Raw genomic sequence first — 18,440 nt, 5'->3', positions numbered from 1 at the left:
TATTAAGTTAGAGTCTAATTTTGGGCACACTACTTTGAAGAGTGTACGCATAACAAACCAACCTTATTGGATGGTTATCTAATGTTGTTAATTTTACTTTTATTTTATTCTATTTAAATATAATTGAGTAATTTTATAAACTAATTATGGGTTGTTAATATAAAGAAATTGAATGGTGGTTTTCTTATATAAGTAATTCCTTTTCTGGGCTAAACATAATTTTCTCCATTTCAAATTAAATGTTATTGAACTCCAAAGTGTACAAGTCTTCGCAAACCGAAATTTAAATTTTTAATCGACATTTTTTAAATATGTTATTGTGTTCACAAAACGAATCTTTATTCTGAATTATGCACTTTTGTCTTGTTCCTAAACTCCAAAAACATATTCCTCTAAACTAGAAAAGGTTCATTTTAGTTTCGCTGAGCAGCAGTAGCACCGATATCAATTTTGACCAGTCCTCCTCGAGTATTTTATTCTTAAACCAAGGCAGTCTGTCCGCATTATTATTCGTCTCTCATAGTCTGTAAAAGTTGTACATTATTCTCCCTCCCTCCCTGCCTTTAAACCTTAAGTCTCATTTTCTCTCCATATGATAAATTTAAAATGTTCAATGTTTCTCAGAATCAACTTGTTTTTGTGTTAAGGTATTTCATGAATTTGTAGTTTCAGGTCTAGTGTATGCTATCAAATCTTAAGAGGAGGTTTCTCAGACTATAAGGCTAACCCCTATGGTCTTCTAATCTAACAGCTAGATTGGCCATCCACTTCAGCTAGGGAAACCTCCTAAGTCTTATGGGATGGCTAATCTAGCAGCCAGTTAGAAGATCACGTCAGCGGGATCACCATCTAGCACTGAACGGTTCAGCGCTGAGTGTTGTTTGGTTCAACGCTTTAAATCTCAGCCGTTAGATCAGAAAATTTTCTCCCAACGCTGAATTGTTCAGCGTTTTGGTTACTTTCTGAGCACTGAACGGTTGAGCTTTTGAAACTAGCTGCTAGTTGAACTGCGTGCAAATGTTAGGAGAGAGAAGTAGCAGGTACATGTGTTAATTTTTTCCCCACACTTATTTTTTGATTTGCAACACTTTTTGGCCAATCTAGCAGCTCAACCTAATCTATATGAACTAGCCAAACCAAATAACGGAAAATTTAAGTTATACTTGATGATTTTACTCGTCCTGTTAAAAAATAGCAAGCTTTCTCTCAGTAGTTGAATTTAGGAATTAATGAATTGGTGAAAACTTAATCAATTCTGATGAAAGTTGTATATTGTTTGCGGATTTAGGTTATAATTTGTTAGAATTATAGTAGAAGACTAACTAGTTACAGAGTCACAGACATGATTGGGTTTTCTTTTATTATATAGTCATCCATGTAGGGAGTAATGTGTTAACTGATCAATGCGCAACCAACCATTTCCACATGTAAAAATGTGGGTGTTGGCTGCAATTATGGAAGTGAAATGATATACACTATAACAGGGGTTGTTATGCTATATCATGTCAGATTTTTATCATTTTTTGTTTCAAGTGAAACAACTACTCTTTCCGTTCCAAATTAATTGATCTATTTGTCTTTCAATTTTGTTCCATAAATAATTGAGCTATTTGGTTTTCAAGGGGCTATTTCTAAAACTATCATTTTAATCGATTATTATAATTATAAGAAGTACGTATAATTTAATAGTCATGTTTGTATTTGTTATATAAATGTTTTAAAATGCTATTCAACGGTATAAAATTTACGAAAAACCGTGGTGTAGCTTAGGAGATAAATAATTTTTAAGTTTTACTGGTTATTATTCATAAGGGCGTAATTGTAAAAAACACGTAAACATACTCACATTTCTTCCCTACCTTAAAAATTGTGCAAACTACAAATAACTCAATTAATTTGGTACGGAGGCAGTATTTGATTAGCTGACGTTTTTAAGGGTGAATTGAAAAGAATTAGAGGCGACTAATAAAACAAAATAGAATTATCCAAACCTAAAATGAACGTACGCTTTATCTCCTGCTTTCCATAATAGCGAATTTATCCTTGATAATTATCCTTGATAATTGATAGATAAGCTTATGATAGACGCATTTATGTGTCTATATTAGTCTCAGTTCTCTGTAATATTAGTACTCGATTTTGTTTATTTTGATATTTTATATCTTTGTAGGTGTTGTTGGAGAAATAAATATTTGCGACGAAAATAACGAAATATGGCTGGCCTGGTATTTCTATATATCAGCAGCACTTATTATGTTGGCCTGGTATTTCCATATATCAGCAATCACATTGAAAAAATATGGCTGGACTGGTATATCTATATATCAGCAACACATAAGTCATCCCGTCACGACCCGATTTAATGGAATAAACGGACTTAGAGCTGGTGAGACAAGTGGTGGAGTTTATGTCCTCCTACTCAGATTTAATGTACGAATCTTCCAATGGCTGAAATCATGCAGTGGACTTACAATATTTGCAGAGAGGCGTTGAGAATGAGGACGTAATGGCTGGAATGTTCATATCCAGTCACCTGAGTTTGAGTTCAATGTAGGGTTTTGTGTGGTGGCTGCAGAGACAGCTCAGTTGTGATCGAGAGGAAGCTGCAGTCAAGAGCTGTTGTTGCTGCCATCGTGGCTGTGTATGAGAAGATAAGGAAAATGACTGTTGAATTGGTTCTGGTCGAAGTTTGGAAGGGTGCTGCTGGTTTGCAGTTGAGCAGCTGAGAAGTTAGAAGTGAAGATGCATGTATTGACTGTTCCATGTTGGGTAGTTATCGGTGGAAGATGGCCGCAGTTCTCAAAATGGTGATCGTCTCTACACCAGCGACAAGAACAATGATTTTCTGGTGGCTGCATGGCAGAGATGGTTTGCTGGTGGAGCTAATGAGAAATGGAGGTGTATTTGTTGTATCGTTTGAGTACAACGGAGACAACAGTGAATTTACTCATGTGGACTGAGTACGGATAATGGCAGAAACTGGTGGTGATGTACGTGTTTGAATGAAGATGATTTTACAGCAACACATCCACAGTTCTGGGGTCCGTAAGTGGGTGTGATCCGAATCTCTTGAGAAGATCTAAAAGGAAGTGGTGGTATTGTCCAATGTGGATGAGAAATGATCGACGACAACATCAAAACTTTGGTTGGTTCAAGTGAAGACGAACCAGCTGTGTTGCTGTCATGGTTGCCGTGGTTGAGTCGAGAGATAAGGAGAAGGAAGGACGAGAATGGAGAAGTGATGGCTTAGCAGATGAAATGAGTTTATGTAGGTGATGATTTGTTGGCATTTCCATCGTTGTCTCTCAGCAGTTCGAGTTCGAGGTTGTTGTTGCTGGTGATTTGGAGGAGTTCTCAGTCGAGAAAACAAAACGAGAGAAGATTCAGTTGAAGGAATTGATGCTGTAACCGAGATGGAGATGAAAATGATGGCAGTATTGTCTCGAGTTGGTGGTAGTACTGGTGACAGCAACATTAATGGATTTCAGCGAGTATTTGGGTCCAATAATGAAAGGCAGAAATGGGTTTTCGAAGGCAAGAGTTGTAAGAACAAGGGACACCAATCTGTTGCAGTTTTGAGCTCGAGTTGTGGCTGGATTTCCATTGAGAATACAGTGCAAAGAGAGCTCAGACATGGAAGAAACGTAAGCAGTGAATCAAACTAGTGGTTGTCATGATAGAATGGAGATGCAAATCAGGCTTCTAATTAATTGTGGATCGTTGGTGTTCAAGTGATTCCGTTGGCTGAGCCATGCAACCAGTGTTGACGAGACGGGATGGAATGAAGCTTCCAAGCGCGTATGATGGGTTATGGCGGAATGGTTGCTGGAAGTGAACTGCAGTGGTGGACATGAGTCCTCTAATGGCTGAGATAACTATGTTTGCCGAAACTGGAATCGAAATGGGACTCTGGTTCATACTGCGAAAAGGATGGCTGAGATGGTTTGGTGTGGTCCGAGCAGTGGTGGCTCCTCAGTGTATGCAATGGGGTTCGACTAAAATGATGTTGGCTTCTGTGGTCGGAATCGAGTTAGACAAGGAATATAATGTTGTCGTTAGAGTTCTGAAGGTGCTGGGTGTCTACAGAAGCAGACGATGGCCAGAAAGTGGTCACGATGGAGCCTAAACTTTGGAGTTGGATTTTGTTTATTGGACTTGGGCTTTGCAATGGGCTAGGTCGTATTTTTAGAGTTTATAACTCTTCTCAGTTTGGAGCAGAGGAAAAAAGAAAAAAATGGAGGAGGCGAGAGCCGTAGACAGAGAAGAAGGAAGGAAGGGAGGCTGCTGCTGTTGCTGTTGCGGCTTCACAGCCGTTTACGGTTTGAAGTTTTGTTTCAATTCCGTTTTTTCGATTAGCTATTGATTTTATTTGATATTTGTTTATGGCTTTTGAGAAAGTCATGGCTAACTAGATCCATATTAGGGTTTAGGTAGAAACCAATTCAATTGTGTACTCTCTACGATGATATTTTTAATAATGATTTGATTGATTAGTATTTTCACTTCATATATCTTGGTGTATAATTGTTCATGTGATTATTTTGATTATTTATGCTTTTCAATTGATATGGCGTGCTTGAGTTAAATTCTTTGACGTGATATGCTTTAGGATTGATAAATAATGCTTTATAGAATCACTACCGATGAAGCGAAGGAATTTACAGCGGAGAAACAATATTTTGGAATTTAACATACTATATTCCGAGACATGAAATTAATTTTAATATTTGTCTTTAGTAATATATAAATATTAGTAGAGTTCACACGATTTAATTGGTGGAAGCCGAAAACCCTGATAACCCGTTTTCATTTTGTTTATTGTTAAAATTATTATTATTTCATTTTGTTCCGATCTTTTGAAAATCGTTAAAACATTACTTATTTGATTATTTAGTTTTGGTATTAGTTAGCAGAGTATTTCACACTCCTCGTGGGAACGACCTGTACTTGCCATTGTCTACTAGTTAGACGCTGTGCACTTGCAGTATTTTATTGTAGGTTTCCCAACCTACCAAGTTTTTGGCGCCGCTGCCGGGGAGTGGCTGTATAGTACTCTCTGATTGATATCAATTTTCTTGTACATAATTGTTTTATTTTATTTTTGTATATAATTTATTTTGTTTTTCTTTAAATTTTTTTTTTTTAGTTCTTTTTTACGCAGTTTATTTGATTTTTTTTAGGTACCTTAGAAAGTGCTGCGGGTGAAAAGAAAGTATGGATTCACAAAGCTTTTGCAAGGACCAATTGGAAGATCCACTAGAGGTTTTCTTAACTCATTTTGGGTATGATTTTGATGATGATAGTGTTATTTGTGAAGTCAATGCCTTATTAGACTCCACACCACTGCTAGACACTAATAAATGGAAGCCCATAATAGAACCTCTAGTATTGGCCGAGTCTCGACTAGTTTCATCAGCCGAGAAAGTCCGACCTTGACCTTTAAACCATTTTCTGACCTATCAAGTTATGGTTTTTCTGATCTTGATAATATTCATAATGAAACCGTTATAGATGATAGTGGGTCTATGAGTCATGATATTATTGCTCTAATGAGCCCTTGTTCCACGACTGAACTTTCAGCCGTGGAAGTTATTTCCGCTGATTTGGAACCTGATTTAGAGCGTGCCCCGCGAATAGAAACTGTCAAACAATCTGAACTTATTTCTTACGGGAGTGATTTACCTATCCTGTCCATGCATGACTTGAAAATTACTTACAGATTTCTATTGAGAATGAACTTACGCATCCATTTGGAGCTTTATAGTGTTTGCAGGTTCATATTTTCAGCCGACCGGACTAGTTGGGATGATCCTCAACTTTTCAGATTCTATATATATGATTGGATGTCTACTTTTGGGTACCATCCCCACCTTGTTTGAGGACATTCTACTGACAGCAAGAAAAAAAATACATTTTACTTCTTGGGAGGTATCTCATGCTCATGCAATACGGTAATATCTTTCCTTAACACTTTTGCTTCGAATGGTAACAGTTTCTCCTTGTTCATGCTTTTAATTTTATCTTTAGAACATTGAGTAAAATGTTAAATTTAAGTTGATTCCAAAATTATTTTCAGCGATTTATTTTCAGCGAGTTTTTCTATAGGAAATTAATTCCAAAATTACTTTTTAAGAGTTTCATTTATGGGTAAATTTCTTTTATGTGTTTTACTTGTTTTTGAGGAAAACCAAAACCTAACTTGATTCACGAGTATTTTATCCTATAAATACAGCTCGAAATTCTATTTTGAAAAACACACAAGAAGCAATTCTTTTGATCATCTTCTTCCTTTGTTTGTGTGGTGTTTTACTTCCATCCCGTTGCTGAGTTCAAGAGTGGGTAACTTACATTATGCTAACTCAAGTTATATCAGGCAGTCTTATCCTGGACACATCTTCGCTATGAGGGGTTTAACATTACTCAACTCGAGTATACCCGCGAACTAATGTGTTAAGGACAACTTGTTGAACCTGTGATTCTGTCCTCGTCAATTTGATTCGATAGAGTTGTTTCGGATTATTTCTTTACATATTAGTTTTTGATACATCTAACGCGCTGTTCATTGTTGCAAGATCCCAACAAAAATTAATTTACCGAGTTGTAAATCAGGTAAAAGAGTCTGGAGAAAGCCTGTGTATGTTTAGAATTGTCTGTAATGCGACCAAGTGAAGGTCGGTCCTAATAGTTTTATCTAAAAGAAAAATCTAGAGAAAGTGTATGTCTTAGAGTTAAGGGTCTGGTCAAAGTAACCTAGAGAATTCTAGGGAGAGTCCTAGTCGGTAAACAAAGCCTATAAAATGGCGGCGAATGTATCATTGTAAAATACTAGCAAGAACATAATAAAAACAGTGAATTTGAGAGAGAATAATCTTGCTTCACCAACAACAAATTTGGAGCTCTATATGAGAAATTCTAACTCTATGCTCACATATCTCCATGATCATCAACCATCGCAAAAATCAACAGTTCTGGTGGTACAAGCGGTTCATTTCACACTTAGAATCTTTCCATACCCAAAAATCCCCAATTCCATCTCTATCTCATAAACCCTAGATATTCTAATATCTCCTCCTTAGACCATCATTCCTCTGTAAACACTTCCCAAAGGGTTTTGATGGAGTATTTCAAGTCCCACAATAAATGAGATATTTCACTAATCAGGGGGTATTTCTAAAACTATCATTTTAATTGATTATTATTACTATATGAAATATGTATAATTTGATAGTCATGTTTATATTCGTTGGTTAGGTGTTTTAAAATGATTTTCAACGGTATAAAGTTTATTAAAAACCATGATATAGTTTAAGAGATAAATCGTTTCTAAATTTTACTAATTATTGTCCATAAGGGTATAATTGTAAAAAATACTTAAATATACTTCACTTTCCTTCTTGCCTTAAAATTTGTGCAAACTACAAGTAACTCATCTAATTAGGGACGGGGGAGTAAGTTTTTATTTGGCGTCTTCCACTAGGGATCCGCACAGCTTAATTATAAAAAGAAAAGAGCTGACATAAGTTGAGGCAGCTGCAGCTAGATTTCTTGCACTATCTGTAACTCGGCTCAAATATTTGTCTATTTTCTCTGCATTGTTTGGTGTCACATTGCCAAAAAAGGCTTAGGTCTACTTTAGAACCAAAACAAGGGGAACCCATGAGCAGTTATGGGGTTATTACTACCTCCGTTCCGGTTCCAGGAGTGAATAAATGAAAGTATCGTTTTTCCGGAGTATTTTTTTTTGCACAACCACAAACGAATTTTCTGCCTTATTCATTACACAGTTTGAGGAAAACATCAAGCAGGATGTTTTACTTGATGCGAAATAAATTCCTCTTACACCACCACACCATTAACAAGTGTTCGAACCGGACTAGTTTCTGTATGTGTTGTCCAAGCCCAGTGTCAAAACGTAAATGGGCCACAACAAACACAGATATGTCATGTTTATATCAGCCATTTTGTCATTCAGATTCGATGACGTTTTCGTCTTGCGAAGCAATCGATTCGACTTGCGAGTAACAAGCACCAACTACATAAACCTTACAGGAACTCGGCACCAGTTCAAGAATGAAACTTCCCAGTCCAGATAGGCTAAACCCCAACTCCTCCGCAGCACCATCCACCAAGATTGCAATAGTCCGGCATCATTATCATTCAGCAAGACAATACCATTATATACTGCTTCGGTAACTAATTTTAGCCACAGTATAACTAAATTAACCCCATTTGATATGACAAGTGTGCGAGTCTTATGGCAAGTCCATATCTCGTTTATTTAGTCGCATTCGTTCGGATTTACTTTTTAAGTTTGTTTGTTAGTTTCGATGAAAATCAATGGCATAGAGAGAGAGCAGAGAGGAAGAAACACGCGGAATACACAGTAGAGAGTCTACATTGTGTTTACCGGATTCTCACAAATTTCATTAACATAAAACGCATGCCTTTAAAGGCTACATATGTCATGTACTGACTATTTTAGAGAGGGTGCCCATATCATGTTACCGTCGGTCTTTAGTAGTAGTTGTGTTTAGTAGTATTTAGTGTAGGAATGGGTGCTTTTATCAATGTATAGGAATGGTTAGATGAGAACCACATGGGTTAACACCTGTCGTTGGATGTTATGATAGAAAAAGGAGTTATATATGCTCTAGAGTCTGTACTGAAAGGATTATCCAAAATTATGAATTAATCAGATAGAATTTAGTTTAGATCTCTTCTCCCTCTTAGACTGGTTATCTGAATCAGATTTCTCTATTCTTCAAGGGATTACTATCAAATTCCGGATCCAGTCTTGTCATCATACTCAGATACATGACAATTGGTATCTAGAGCCGTTTCGATCCATACCCTAATCATGGCTGCAGAAATGGATTTACAGAATGAAAAATGGGTACAAATAAATGGAAAATTGGTATCGATAAAGAAATTAGAAAGGTTAGCAAGAGACGATTTAGAAGGATGCATATATTGGTACAAGTTTTGGTTAGAAAGAATTAATTCTCTATCTCAAAATTCTTGCCTTCAGAGGTGGTTAAAGAATATAGACAAGGTAGCAAAGAGATTGAGATTCATTCTGTTTCTCAAGTGTACTGCTCCTTCTCATCCATCTCCTTGCAGAGTGGAAGTAGCTTCTACACCTGTTGATGAAATTTCAGGAGTGGAATTGATCCCGTCTTTTTTCTTTGAAGAAGTGGTTAACTCAGTTTCTTCCGCTGTTGACGAAAAAGATGATTCTCTCAATTTAGGGTTAATTCCCTCATTTTTCTTTCATGAGAAGAATGATTTGTCTGTTGAGAAGAATTCTCAGTATGAGAAAGTGGTGAAAAATGATGTTATTGAAGTCACCAGAACCAGTGAGTTCATTGTTTTGGAAGTGAATCGGTTCACAAATAGCGGCGTGACTGAACTATGTGTACAAAATTGCGTCCAAATTTTTTCAGAGACCCATCAAACTGTTGAATGTTCGACTGAGCTATTCTTTCTCCACAACAGATTTCTAGGTATGTCTCGTTTTTTATTACAACTTGATGCTTCTCGCTTGCTATTTGATCGGGGTAAGTCTGTTGTTCTCTCCTCACATTATAAACCAGATTGTTCATCTATGCAATCGATTCATCTTTTATGTGTAAATGATGCCGAGGTTTATGATGAGAGGAAGATGTTTGTTAAAATGTATGAGAGTAAGGCATTGAATTTTGGGGTTGTTGGAATAGATTTTCTCTTGCATCTCATACAGGTGTTTATGGGCCTCACATGGGTTTTCAGTGGCATTTTAGATACTGGTCTTCTGATGGGTGGCTCTCCGATTTTCGAAGTTGTTCATTGCACTCTCATCCTTGAGGACAAAGATGTTGACATGGGGAAGGGGATGTCATGTACTGACTATGTTAGAGAGGCTTCCCATATCATGTTACCGTCAATCTTTAGTAGTATTTAGTGTAGAAATGGGTGCCTTTATCAATGTATATGAATGGTTAGATGAGAACCACATGGGTTAACACCGGTCATTGGATGTTATGATAGAAAAAGGAGCTATATATGCTCTAGAGTCTGTAATGAAAGGATTATCCAAAATTATGAATTAATCAAATAGAATTTAGTTTAGATCTCTTCTCCCTCTTAGGCTGGTTATGTGAATCAGATTTCTCTATTCTTCAAGGGATTACTATCAAATCGCGGATCCAGTCTTGTCATCGTACTGGGCTGCATGACAACATATCACTTGGAACATTTCCTAATAAGACTCAACTAACAAGTGCACGTAGGCACACTAACTTACTGACCATAAACATACCCACTAAGAGCTTCTCCAATGGTCATGTGGTCAGCTTCACATGTGGCATCGTGGGAAGACATCTTTTAACCTATATCCCATCCATTTTTCCTAAAAATAAGGAATAAAAACAATCAAAATTTTTATACTTTGAATGTTGCTATCTTTTGTAAAAACAATGTAGGCAGGCTAAGTGGCAGCCTTGCAACCACTATGTTTGGTTTTTAGGCTACGGTCTAAGTTTTTCTATAAAAAAAAAACATCTTCGGTCACCCGTCTCCTTTCTGCATCATCTATGACGGCAAGAATCATCTCCCAAGTTTTTTTGAAGCCTTTTTAATTCATCGACACCCCATGCTAGCCTTATTTCTCCCTTTCTGTAGTATGATAGTTGAATTTTGAAGATTTAGATATGAAGAGCACAAATTTCAGAAATTATAAAACTGGAAACTTAATTAAGGGTGATGTTACCATACATTCCGTGCTCAGCAATATGTACATTAATAGATATATGGTTAATAATTCTTTGACATGTAGAGGGACCCACTATATTTATGTCTTCGAAACTTCTTCAATCAGTTGATGCTCGACAGCGCATCCTTACCCAAGATATCTTGTAACAGCTTTGATACACACAACGGTTTTACACCATGAAATACAAAACGAGAGAAATGAACGCTTCGGATGCGCGTGCTTAACATCGGGATAAGTGCGAGCAAAAATGATCCCAACAACCCCTCTCACATGGTAATGCTTTAGTGCACATCATGGTGTAAAATCACGGTGTGTTAATCATTGCTGATTTTGTACATCCAAATTATTTAGTCAACAATTCTTACCAAGTTCACATTTGATGGCAATGAATTTTGGAGGGACAGACAGGTAGTGTGGTATAAAGTTCACGGTTGAGGACAGTAAATTAAATGATTTTCAAAACCAAGATTTGATCCTTTCGATTCTTCTTCTCAACCACAGGATGAGTAGGGATTCAGATAGTACTGGTCGCATTTAGGTGAAATAATAGTACATGAATTATTGTTTAAAGGGGGACTAATTACATACTACTCCCTCCATCCCACTATTAAGTGACCTGCTAGTTCAGTTTGCACAATTTTTAAGTATATATATTTTACAATTATACCCTTATTGATAATAATTAGTGAAATTTTGAAATGATTTATCTCTCAAACTACATGTTCGCAAACTTCATACCATTGAAAAACATGCATATTTCTTATAATCAATTAAAAGGATAATTTTAGAAATATCTCCTTGTTTATTAATATAGGTCACTTATTAGTGGGACAAAATGTAAAAGTAAATAGATCACTTAATAGTGGGACGGAGGAAGTATTATCTTTACTTATCAAAAATCACTGCATAACCAAGTTCCAGGACTAGCTAACAAAATCATGAGCCTCAATAGTAGTAAGTGAACTTCTGAGTTCTGAAACACCCAACCCCTTTTCCTTATTTGTGCTCTGCACACCGAAAATGCTAAAAATCTACCAGTTTTATACACCAAAATTTTTAAACCCCTATGTGTCAACTTTTTATTGGCTAAATTTTAAAACGGATCCCCATGTTTTCCCTGATGGGGTAGGATGAGGATAAAATCTATGATGGATATAACTGACACATAAGGGTGTAAAAATGTGGGGGGAAAATCTGGTAGATGGGTAGCAGCAATGAGACCTATAGAACGAAAATGATATGTCTACCGACAGGAGAGTCCTGACAATCATCCCGACTGAGACAGCAGTGGGGCCCATTTCGCCCATACAGATCCAAATGCTAGGATTCCTGTCCGTTGGATGTCTAATCGGGATTTCTTTTCGGAAGACCACTCGATCAGTCTAGCATTCCCCCCATAGAAAGACTTGAATACTAGACCCATAACTTCATACCAGTCCTAAGCTAGTATCATTATCCACAATTGAAGGTAAATTTCTAAATATTAGTACTTTAGATTAGAGTTGCTGTCGTGCTATTTGAATTTTGAGTTTTGTCCAACTAGGCTTTTAAGGGCCTCCCTAGTTTGAGGCATAACACCACAAAACAAAAAAAAAAAAAAAGACATTTTACGGTTCTTTTGTTACTAACCGAAGATTATTCCTCACCTGAAATAATCCCGACTTTTTCCCAAGTCTATCTAAGAATCTTCTTGTTATTGTGTTAGACAGTTGAATTTGATTAATATTATTTTATTGAACTTGTTAAAGGTTAACTCTAATTTTTATTTATAGTAGGAAAATCGAGGTTTAAATAATTATTTCTGTTCATAGTCGTTATTCTTAGGAATAATTCGAGGTCCGAACACACTATACATTTATAATATCCGCTGCACTAGAAACTCTACCAATAAGATAAAATAAATCGGTTTGGTTACGCTCACAAATGAGGAGTGCATGACATTAGAGATGTAAAAGGTGCCGTCCCGGCACAACCCAGCCCACGAAGTCACGTGCTTAGCGTGTTGTGCCATAGATACAGACGTGCTGGGCTGGGCTAAATGGCATGCCGTGTTGTGCCGTGCCAGAAAAATAAACATGTTGTGCCGTGATGTGCTGTGCTAGCACACTTATTTTATGTTCTCCAAAATAATTTTTTTTTGACATATTTTAGTTAGTACGTGTATCATTACAGAAATAAATTAGCATAACAAAAATAAAATGTCAGAAATTGGGTAAAACAATGATTTTTTTTGTGAAATATGATGTATTGTGTAGTATTTTACGCATGATGTGGCGTGCTTTCTTCGCATGTTGTGTTGTGTTGTGCCGCGTGGTAACACGTGCCGCGTGTTGTGCTGTGCCTATTTGACTGGCACAACCCTGCACATTAAACAAACGTGTTGTGCCCGTGCTGGGCCGGTCACGTCTTCGGCCGAGATAAGTTTTTGAATTACTCCTCCCCGTTTTCTTATTATTTTACTTGAATAAGATTGCTGGAAAGGAGAATTGTAGTCGATGTCAGAAATTTCAATCGTAGACGCTGAAAACTGCACTTCCATTAAAATGGAAGAACTATCTAAGCTCATCCAGAAAAGGCTTGAAAGCAGTGCTGCTCACTCGCCTATTCCAGGGAGATGTTCAATTCATAGGGTTCCTGAAAGGTTTCACAATATGACGCAGCCTAGTCAATATAAGCCTGAGGTGATCTCTATTGGTCCTTTTCACCGTAAACAGCAAAGCTTGAAAGCAATGGATAACTTGAAAATGCTTTATGTGCGTCGTTTACTTACTAGCACAGCCGAAAAGAATATCAAAGTAGAAGAAGTGGCTACATCGATAGTTAAGAAAGAAGATTGGATTGCAATATTAGATGCATGCATTTTGTCGATTATGCAGAGAGAAGATGAAATTCGCGAGTGTTATTCAGAATCCATTGACTTCAACAGCAGCGAGTTTGTAGATATGATGGTAATCGATGGTTTGTTCATTATCGAGATGTTAATAAGAGCTTTTTCAGGAATAGATATGTACAACACTCCTTTATGTCATAATGCTTGGCTCTGTATGAAAATCGAGTGGGATCTGTTACTTCTCGAAAACCAGCTTCCATTCTTTGTCCTTCGATGTTTATTCGACCACATTGCACTCCCGTACCAGTTGAAGCAGATAGAGGGTATGTCTCTTGGGATGTTGGTTTTTTGTTTCTTGCAATCTTTCTTAAGGAGGCTCCCGACTGAAAAAAATCTTCCCGACACGGCGCAGCCGCTGCCGGAACAGTGTGAAGACGCTAAACATTTACTTGATGTACTTCGTATACTGTTCCAACCTTCTCCTCAAAGCGATAAAAATATGCTCGTTGCTAAGTTACCTCCATCGTCACCGTGGAAAATCATGAAAGACTACATCGTAGCTAAGTTCATGAAAGCTGTGCTTGAAAAGTTCAACAGAGGTGGGGCGACTACTTATGACGAGTATGAAGTAAAATTAATTCCAAGTGCGACAGATCTGAAAAGCGCAGGAGTCAGGTTCAAGAGGGGATCTGAAAAGGAAAGTTGTATGAATTTTAAATTTAGTAGTGGGGGTATTTTTGAAATCTCTGCTATAAGATTTGGTGACGGAACTGATATGATGCTCAGAAATGTTATCGCATGTGAGCAATTATACAGTGGACGTTTTAATATGAGTAACTATGTTATTTTAATGGATTCTCTCGTAAATTCCGCGGAAGATGTTGAGATTCTTCGTAAAGTTGGAATAATCAAGAATTATCTAGGTTGTGACGAAGACGTCTCTAATATCTTCAACAAGCTCTGTATTGATATTAATGTTGACGGTTCTAGATACGATAACACAACCCAGGAAGTGAACAAGTTTTATAATCAGAGTTGGCATACTTGGAAAGCAATGTTGAAGCGGAATATTTCCACAACCCATGGGCGATAATTTCAGTCATTGCTGCAGTTATACTTATTCTACTTGCAATCACATCCACTGTATTTGGGATCCTTCAAGTCGTGCTTCCCTAAGAAATGATATATGTGTAGCACCTTTAAGGTTTGGTCGATGCATATTAAATTGTTAGCAGCAGGTTGCATTTATCAGTTCAACTCGAGCAGGGGATATCGTAGTGGCGAGGCTGAGCATGTTTTTGTGGCTGCAATTATTCCGTCTGTAAGTGATTGATATTGAAGATAAAAACTATCAAGGTATACAACGCGTCACAGCGGTCTTTGCCGCGTGGGGTCTTTCAGTCTTATTTGTACCGTTATCTTTTTTTTTTTTTGGTATTCAAAATGAACAAAAACACTTAACCAGCAGCTACATTCCAGAGAGTAGCTATGCTGGGAAGGAGTGTAGAGCTTGTCCATTCAGTTTGGACGTTGTGAGTTAAAGCGTAATCTTCCAGAGAATGAGCTGCATTATTAGCTAACTTTGGGAAAAGCTGCAGCTGTTGAAATGGTTAGCCAATCTTTTCGGATCATCTCTTATCTTCCATATTCTCCAAGGAGGGGATTTTGAAGTCCCGTTCAGACAGTGAACAACCACTTGGCTATCACCTTCAATAAAGATGTTGCCCAGATTCAAACTGCCCGCAAGTTCAGTTGCAAGAAGGAAACCATCTGCTTCAGCAAAATTCACCATATCAGAGTACCCTAGCCTAGTTCTTGCACCTATAGTGGATCCATGATGATCTCTGCCTAGTTCTTGCACAGGCATATGATCTGTCCTTCCACGCGGCATCTACATTTATCTTGATACATGGTTCTTGAGGAGGGGACCAAGAAGCCATTAGGTCGTGCTCAGTAGGGGCCGGTACTCTCAACCTCAATGTTTTCGCTGTCCGTAAGAGGATTGAAATAAAGGTTAAACCAGAAGAAAGCTAGCTTGAGTGTACTTGTACATTTGTGGACTTCTTCTCAAAGACCTTTGTATTTCTCACTTTCCAGATTGCCCAGCAGATTGCCATTCCTAAAGACGAAGAGTACTCATCGTCACTTAATTGTACCGTTATCAATTAAGTCACATATGCGAGCCCACACACGTCAAAAATCTGACCCAGTTAAGCTGTCGGTTTTATTGGTTCAGAACACTATTCACCCGAGAGAAGCATTAACTGTTTTTTCGGCACTTGCAATGTCGCGTTTCTGATCTATTTTGTAATTCAAATAAGCAGACTGCTCTAAGTGTGCAATTGCCAAAGAAAAAAAAAAAAGAGTGTTACACTTGGGTCAAGCTACCTCGTGAAATTAATGAGAAAACGGAGAAGCCTTGCGAATATAATGAGAAAACTGCTATAATTTTAGGAAATGGAGAACTAATATTTTATTGAACATAACACCTTAAGCAAATATAGTACAAGCTTTAATATGAGATCTCAAGCCACAACAATAATTACAACAAAACTGTCGACCAAAATTGTACTATATATATATATATTGTCCTCCTCCTGCGCTACGAAACTTTGCGAATCAATGTCGACCAACATTCTGCTTTCTCTTCCTAAAGAGGTGATCACCATGGAGATACTCTCGAGGTTACCGGTAAAATCTATTCTACGGTTCAGGTCCGTTTGCAAAACTTTTGTCCACTTATTCAGTGATCTCGGTCAAGATGAAGAATTTGTCAAGCTACACCTTAGTAATGCTCTTAACAACAACTACTTGAATATCATGCTAACTGGAGATAACCAAATATATTCAGTGGATTATTTTGATGCATCGTCATGCAAGATTAATGCTATCGAAATCGACTATCCATTCAAATCTCATCTGATCAAAGAGGTTCATATTTGGGGTTCATGCAATGGATTGCTTTGCCTAGGTATTAAACATATGGAGGATGAATGTATTTGTTTTTGGAACCCATCTACCAATGAGTACAAGAGAATACCAACACCACCAGAATATATTATGCCCTACGGGCAAGAATCATATGGGTTTGGTTACGATTGTGCCAATGATGATTACAAGTTGGTTAGCTTAATGTTTGAGATCAATACTGCTGTCGTCAACAACATGTTTATGTTGCGACGGTAACAATAAAACACTAAAAGAAGATGTTAGAAATAAATTTCTGAAAGGTAAATAAACACTCAATGGACAGCAAACAGAAGACAGAGTCACGTGTTCAACACGCTGTCCTTAACACGATAGTTGAACGGTACGCCTCAAGAATGAGTGATGCCTATACCCTGTGGTCAAGTCGTATCCAGGATAAAACTGCCCGTTACAGTACTTGCAGCGGGAAGTTTTATCCTGGATACGACTTGACCACAGGGTATAGGCATCACTCATTCTTGAGGCGTACCGGTCAACTATCGTGTTAAGGACAGCGTGTTGAACACGTGACTTTGTCTTTTGTTTGTTGTCCATTGAGTGCTTATTTACCTTTCAGAAATTTATTTCTAACATCTTCTTTTAGTGTTTTATTGTTACAGTCGCAACAATCTTAACGCGATAGTTGATTTCTGACTGTAACAATGGGTAAGAACGATGTTGAAAGGCCTGCAAAATTTTCTGGAAAAGATTTCAAAAGATGGCAATCGAAGATGTTATTTTTTCTGAGTTATCATGAGTTAGATCATCATGTTTTGGTTCCTTTTGATGAGGGTTTGAAGGATATGGGACGTGAACTTGAGTTGGAGGATTGGGATAGGCAGAACTATATGGCCAAAAATCATATTATGAACTGTTTAGAAGATGCTCTGTATGACTTCTACATTGCAAAATAGGACTTTAATTCTTTTTATTTATGGGCTGCTTTGGAGACAAAATACCAAGTTGAAACTGCTGGAAGTAAGAAATTCTTGGTGGCTAGGCTCTATGAATATAAAATGTCGAATGACAAGTCTGTGGTTGATCAATTCCTTGAACTCCAGATAATAATGAATGAAATTCTTGCGGAAGGTATGGTGATTGATGAAACTTTTCAAGTGTCTACTGTAATCGAGAAATTGCCTTCGTCCTGGTCCGAGTACAAGAAGAAACTAAGACATGAAACTACTGAATTTACTATGGTTGATTTGGGTAAGAAGATTCAAGTAGAAGAATTTTTGTGCTCCAAGGAAAAAATGTGTCTTCTGCAAGGGACATGTCTAACAAAGATCATGTGACTAAACACAACGGTTCCAATGCTGATAAGAACCGAAACAACTCCAAGAAACCTCCAGGCAAGAAAGGTATGTTTCATAAACCTAAATCTAGCAATAATAAAATTAAGGGTGATTGCTATGTGTGTGGAAATCCTGGCCATATGGCAATTCACTGCAGAAACCGTAAGGAACTTAAGAAGAAAAATATTGCTAATTTGGTTGAAAACAACAAAGATGAATTTTCTGTCACGGTGTCTAAAGTAAATTTGGTAACAAATGTGAGAGACTGGTGGGTAGACTCTGGGGTTACCAAACATGTCTGTGGAAACAGAGATATGTTCACCTCCTACAATAAGGTAGGGGAAGGAGAAAAACTCTATATGGGTAACTCATCTGCAGCTGCGGTTGTAGGAAAAGGAAAAGTTGGGCTCAAACTCACTTCTGGCAAGACTCTCACATTGAATTAAGTTCTTCATGTTCCGGACATCTGCAAAAATCTTGTTTCTTGTGCTGTTTTAGATGATAAGGGTTTTAAAATTGTAATAGAATCTGGGAAATGTGTTGTAACTAAGGGTAAGGATTATGTGGGGCAGGGTTATAAGACTTAGGGTCTGTATAA

At 37.4% G+C, this 18,440-nt stretch overlaps 2 protein-coding genes across 2 annotated transcripts; both read left to right on the top strand.

Annotated features, from left to right (window-relative positions):
* The first annotated feature begins 13,293 nt into the window (after positions 1-13,293).
* On the top strand, positions 13,294-14,673 carry LOC113278695 (UPF0481 protein At3g47200-like). The gene has a single exon (XM_026527462.1). It carries the CDS (start codon positions 13,294-13,296, stop codon positions 14,671-14,673), a length of 1,380 nt encoding a protein of 459 aa, XP_026383247.1.
* A 1,529-nt stretch (positions 14,674-16,202) lies between these two features.
* LOC113278694 (F-box/kelch-repeat protein At3g06240-like) lies at positions 16,203-16,766 on the top strand. Its single transcript, XM_026527461.1, has one exon. It carries the CDS (start codon positions 16,203-16,205, stop codon positions 16,764-16,766), a length of 564 nt encoding a protein of 187 aa, XP_026383246.1.
* The last annotated feature ends 1,674 nt before the right edge of the window (positions 16,767-18,440 follow it).

The sequence above is a fragment of the Papaver somniferum genome, chromosome 5 (genome assembly GCF_003573695.1).
Source record: "Papaver somniferum cultivar HN1 chromosome 5, ASM357369v1, whole genome shotgun sequence".
NCBI lineage: Eukaryota > Viridiplantae > Streptophyta > Magnoliopsida > Ranunculales > Papaveraceae > Papaver > Papaver somniferum.
The sequence above is the reverse complement of the archived record's forward strand: the minus strand, read 5'-3'. Positions and strand labels throughout refer to the sequence as shown.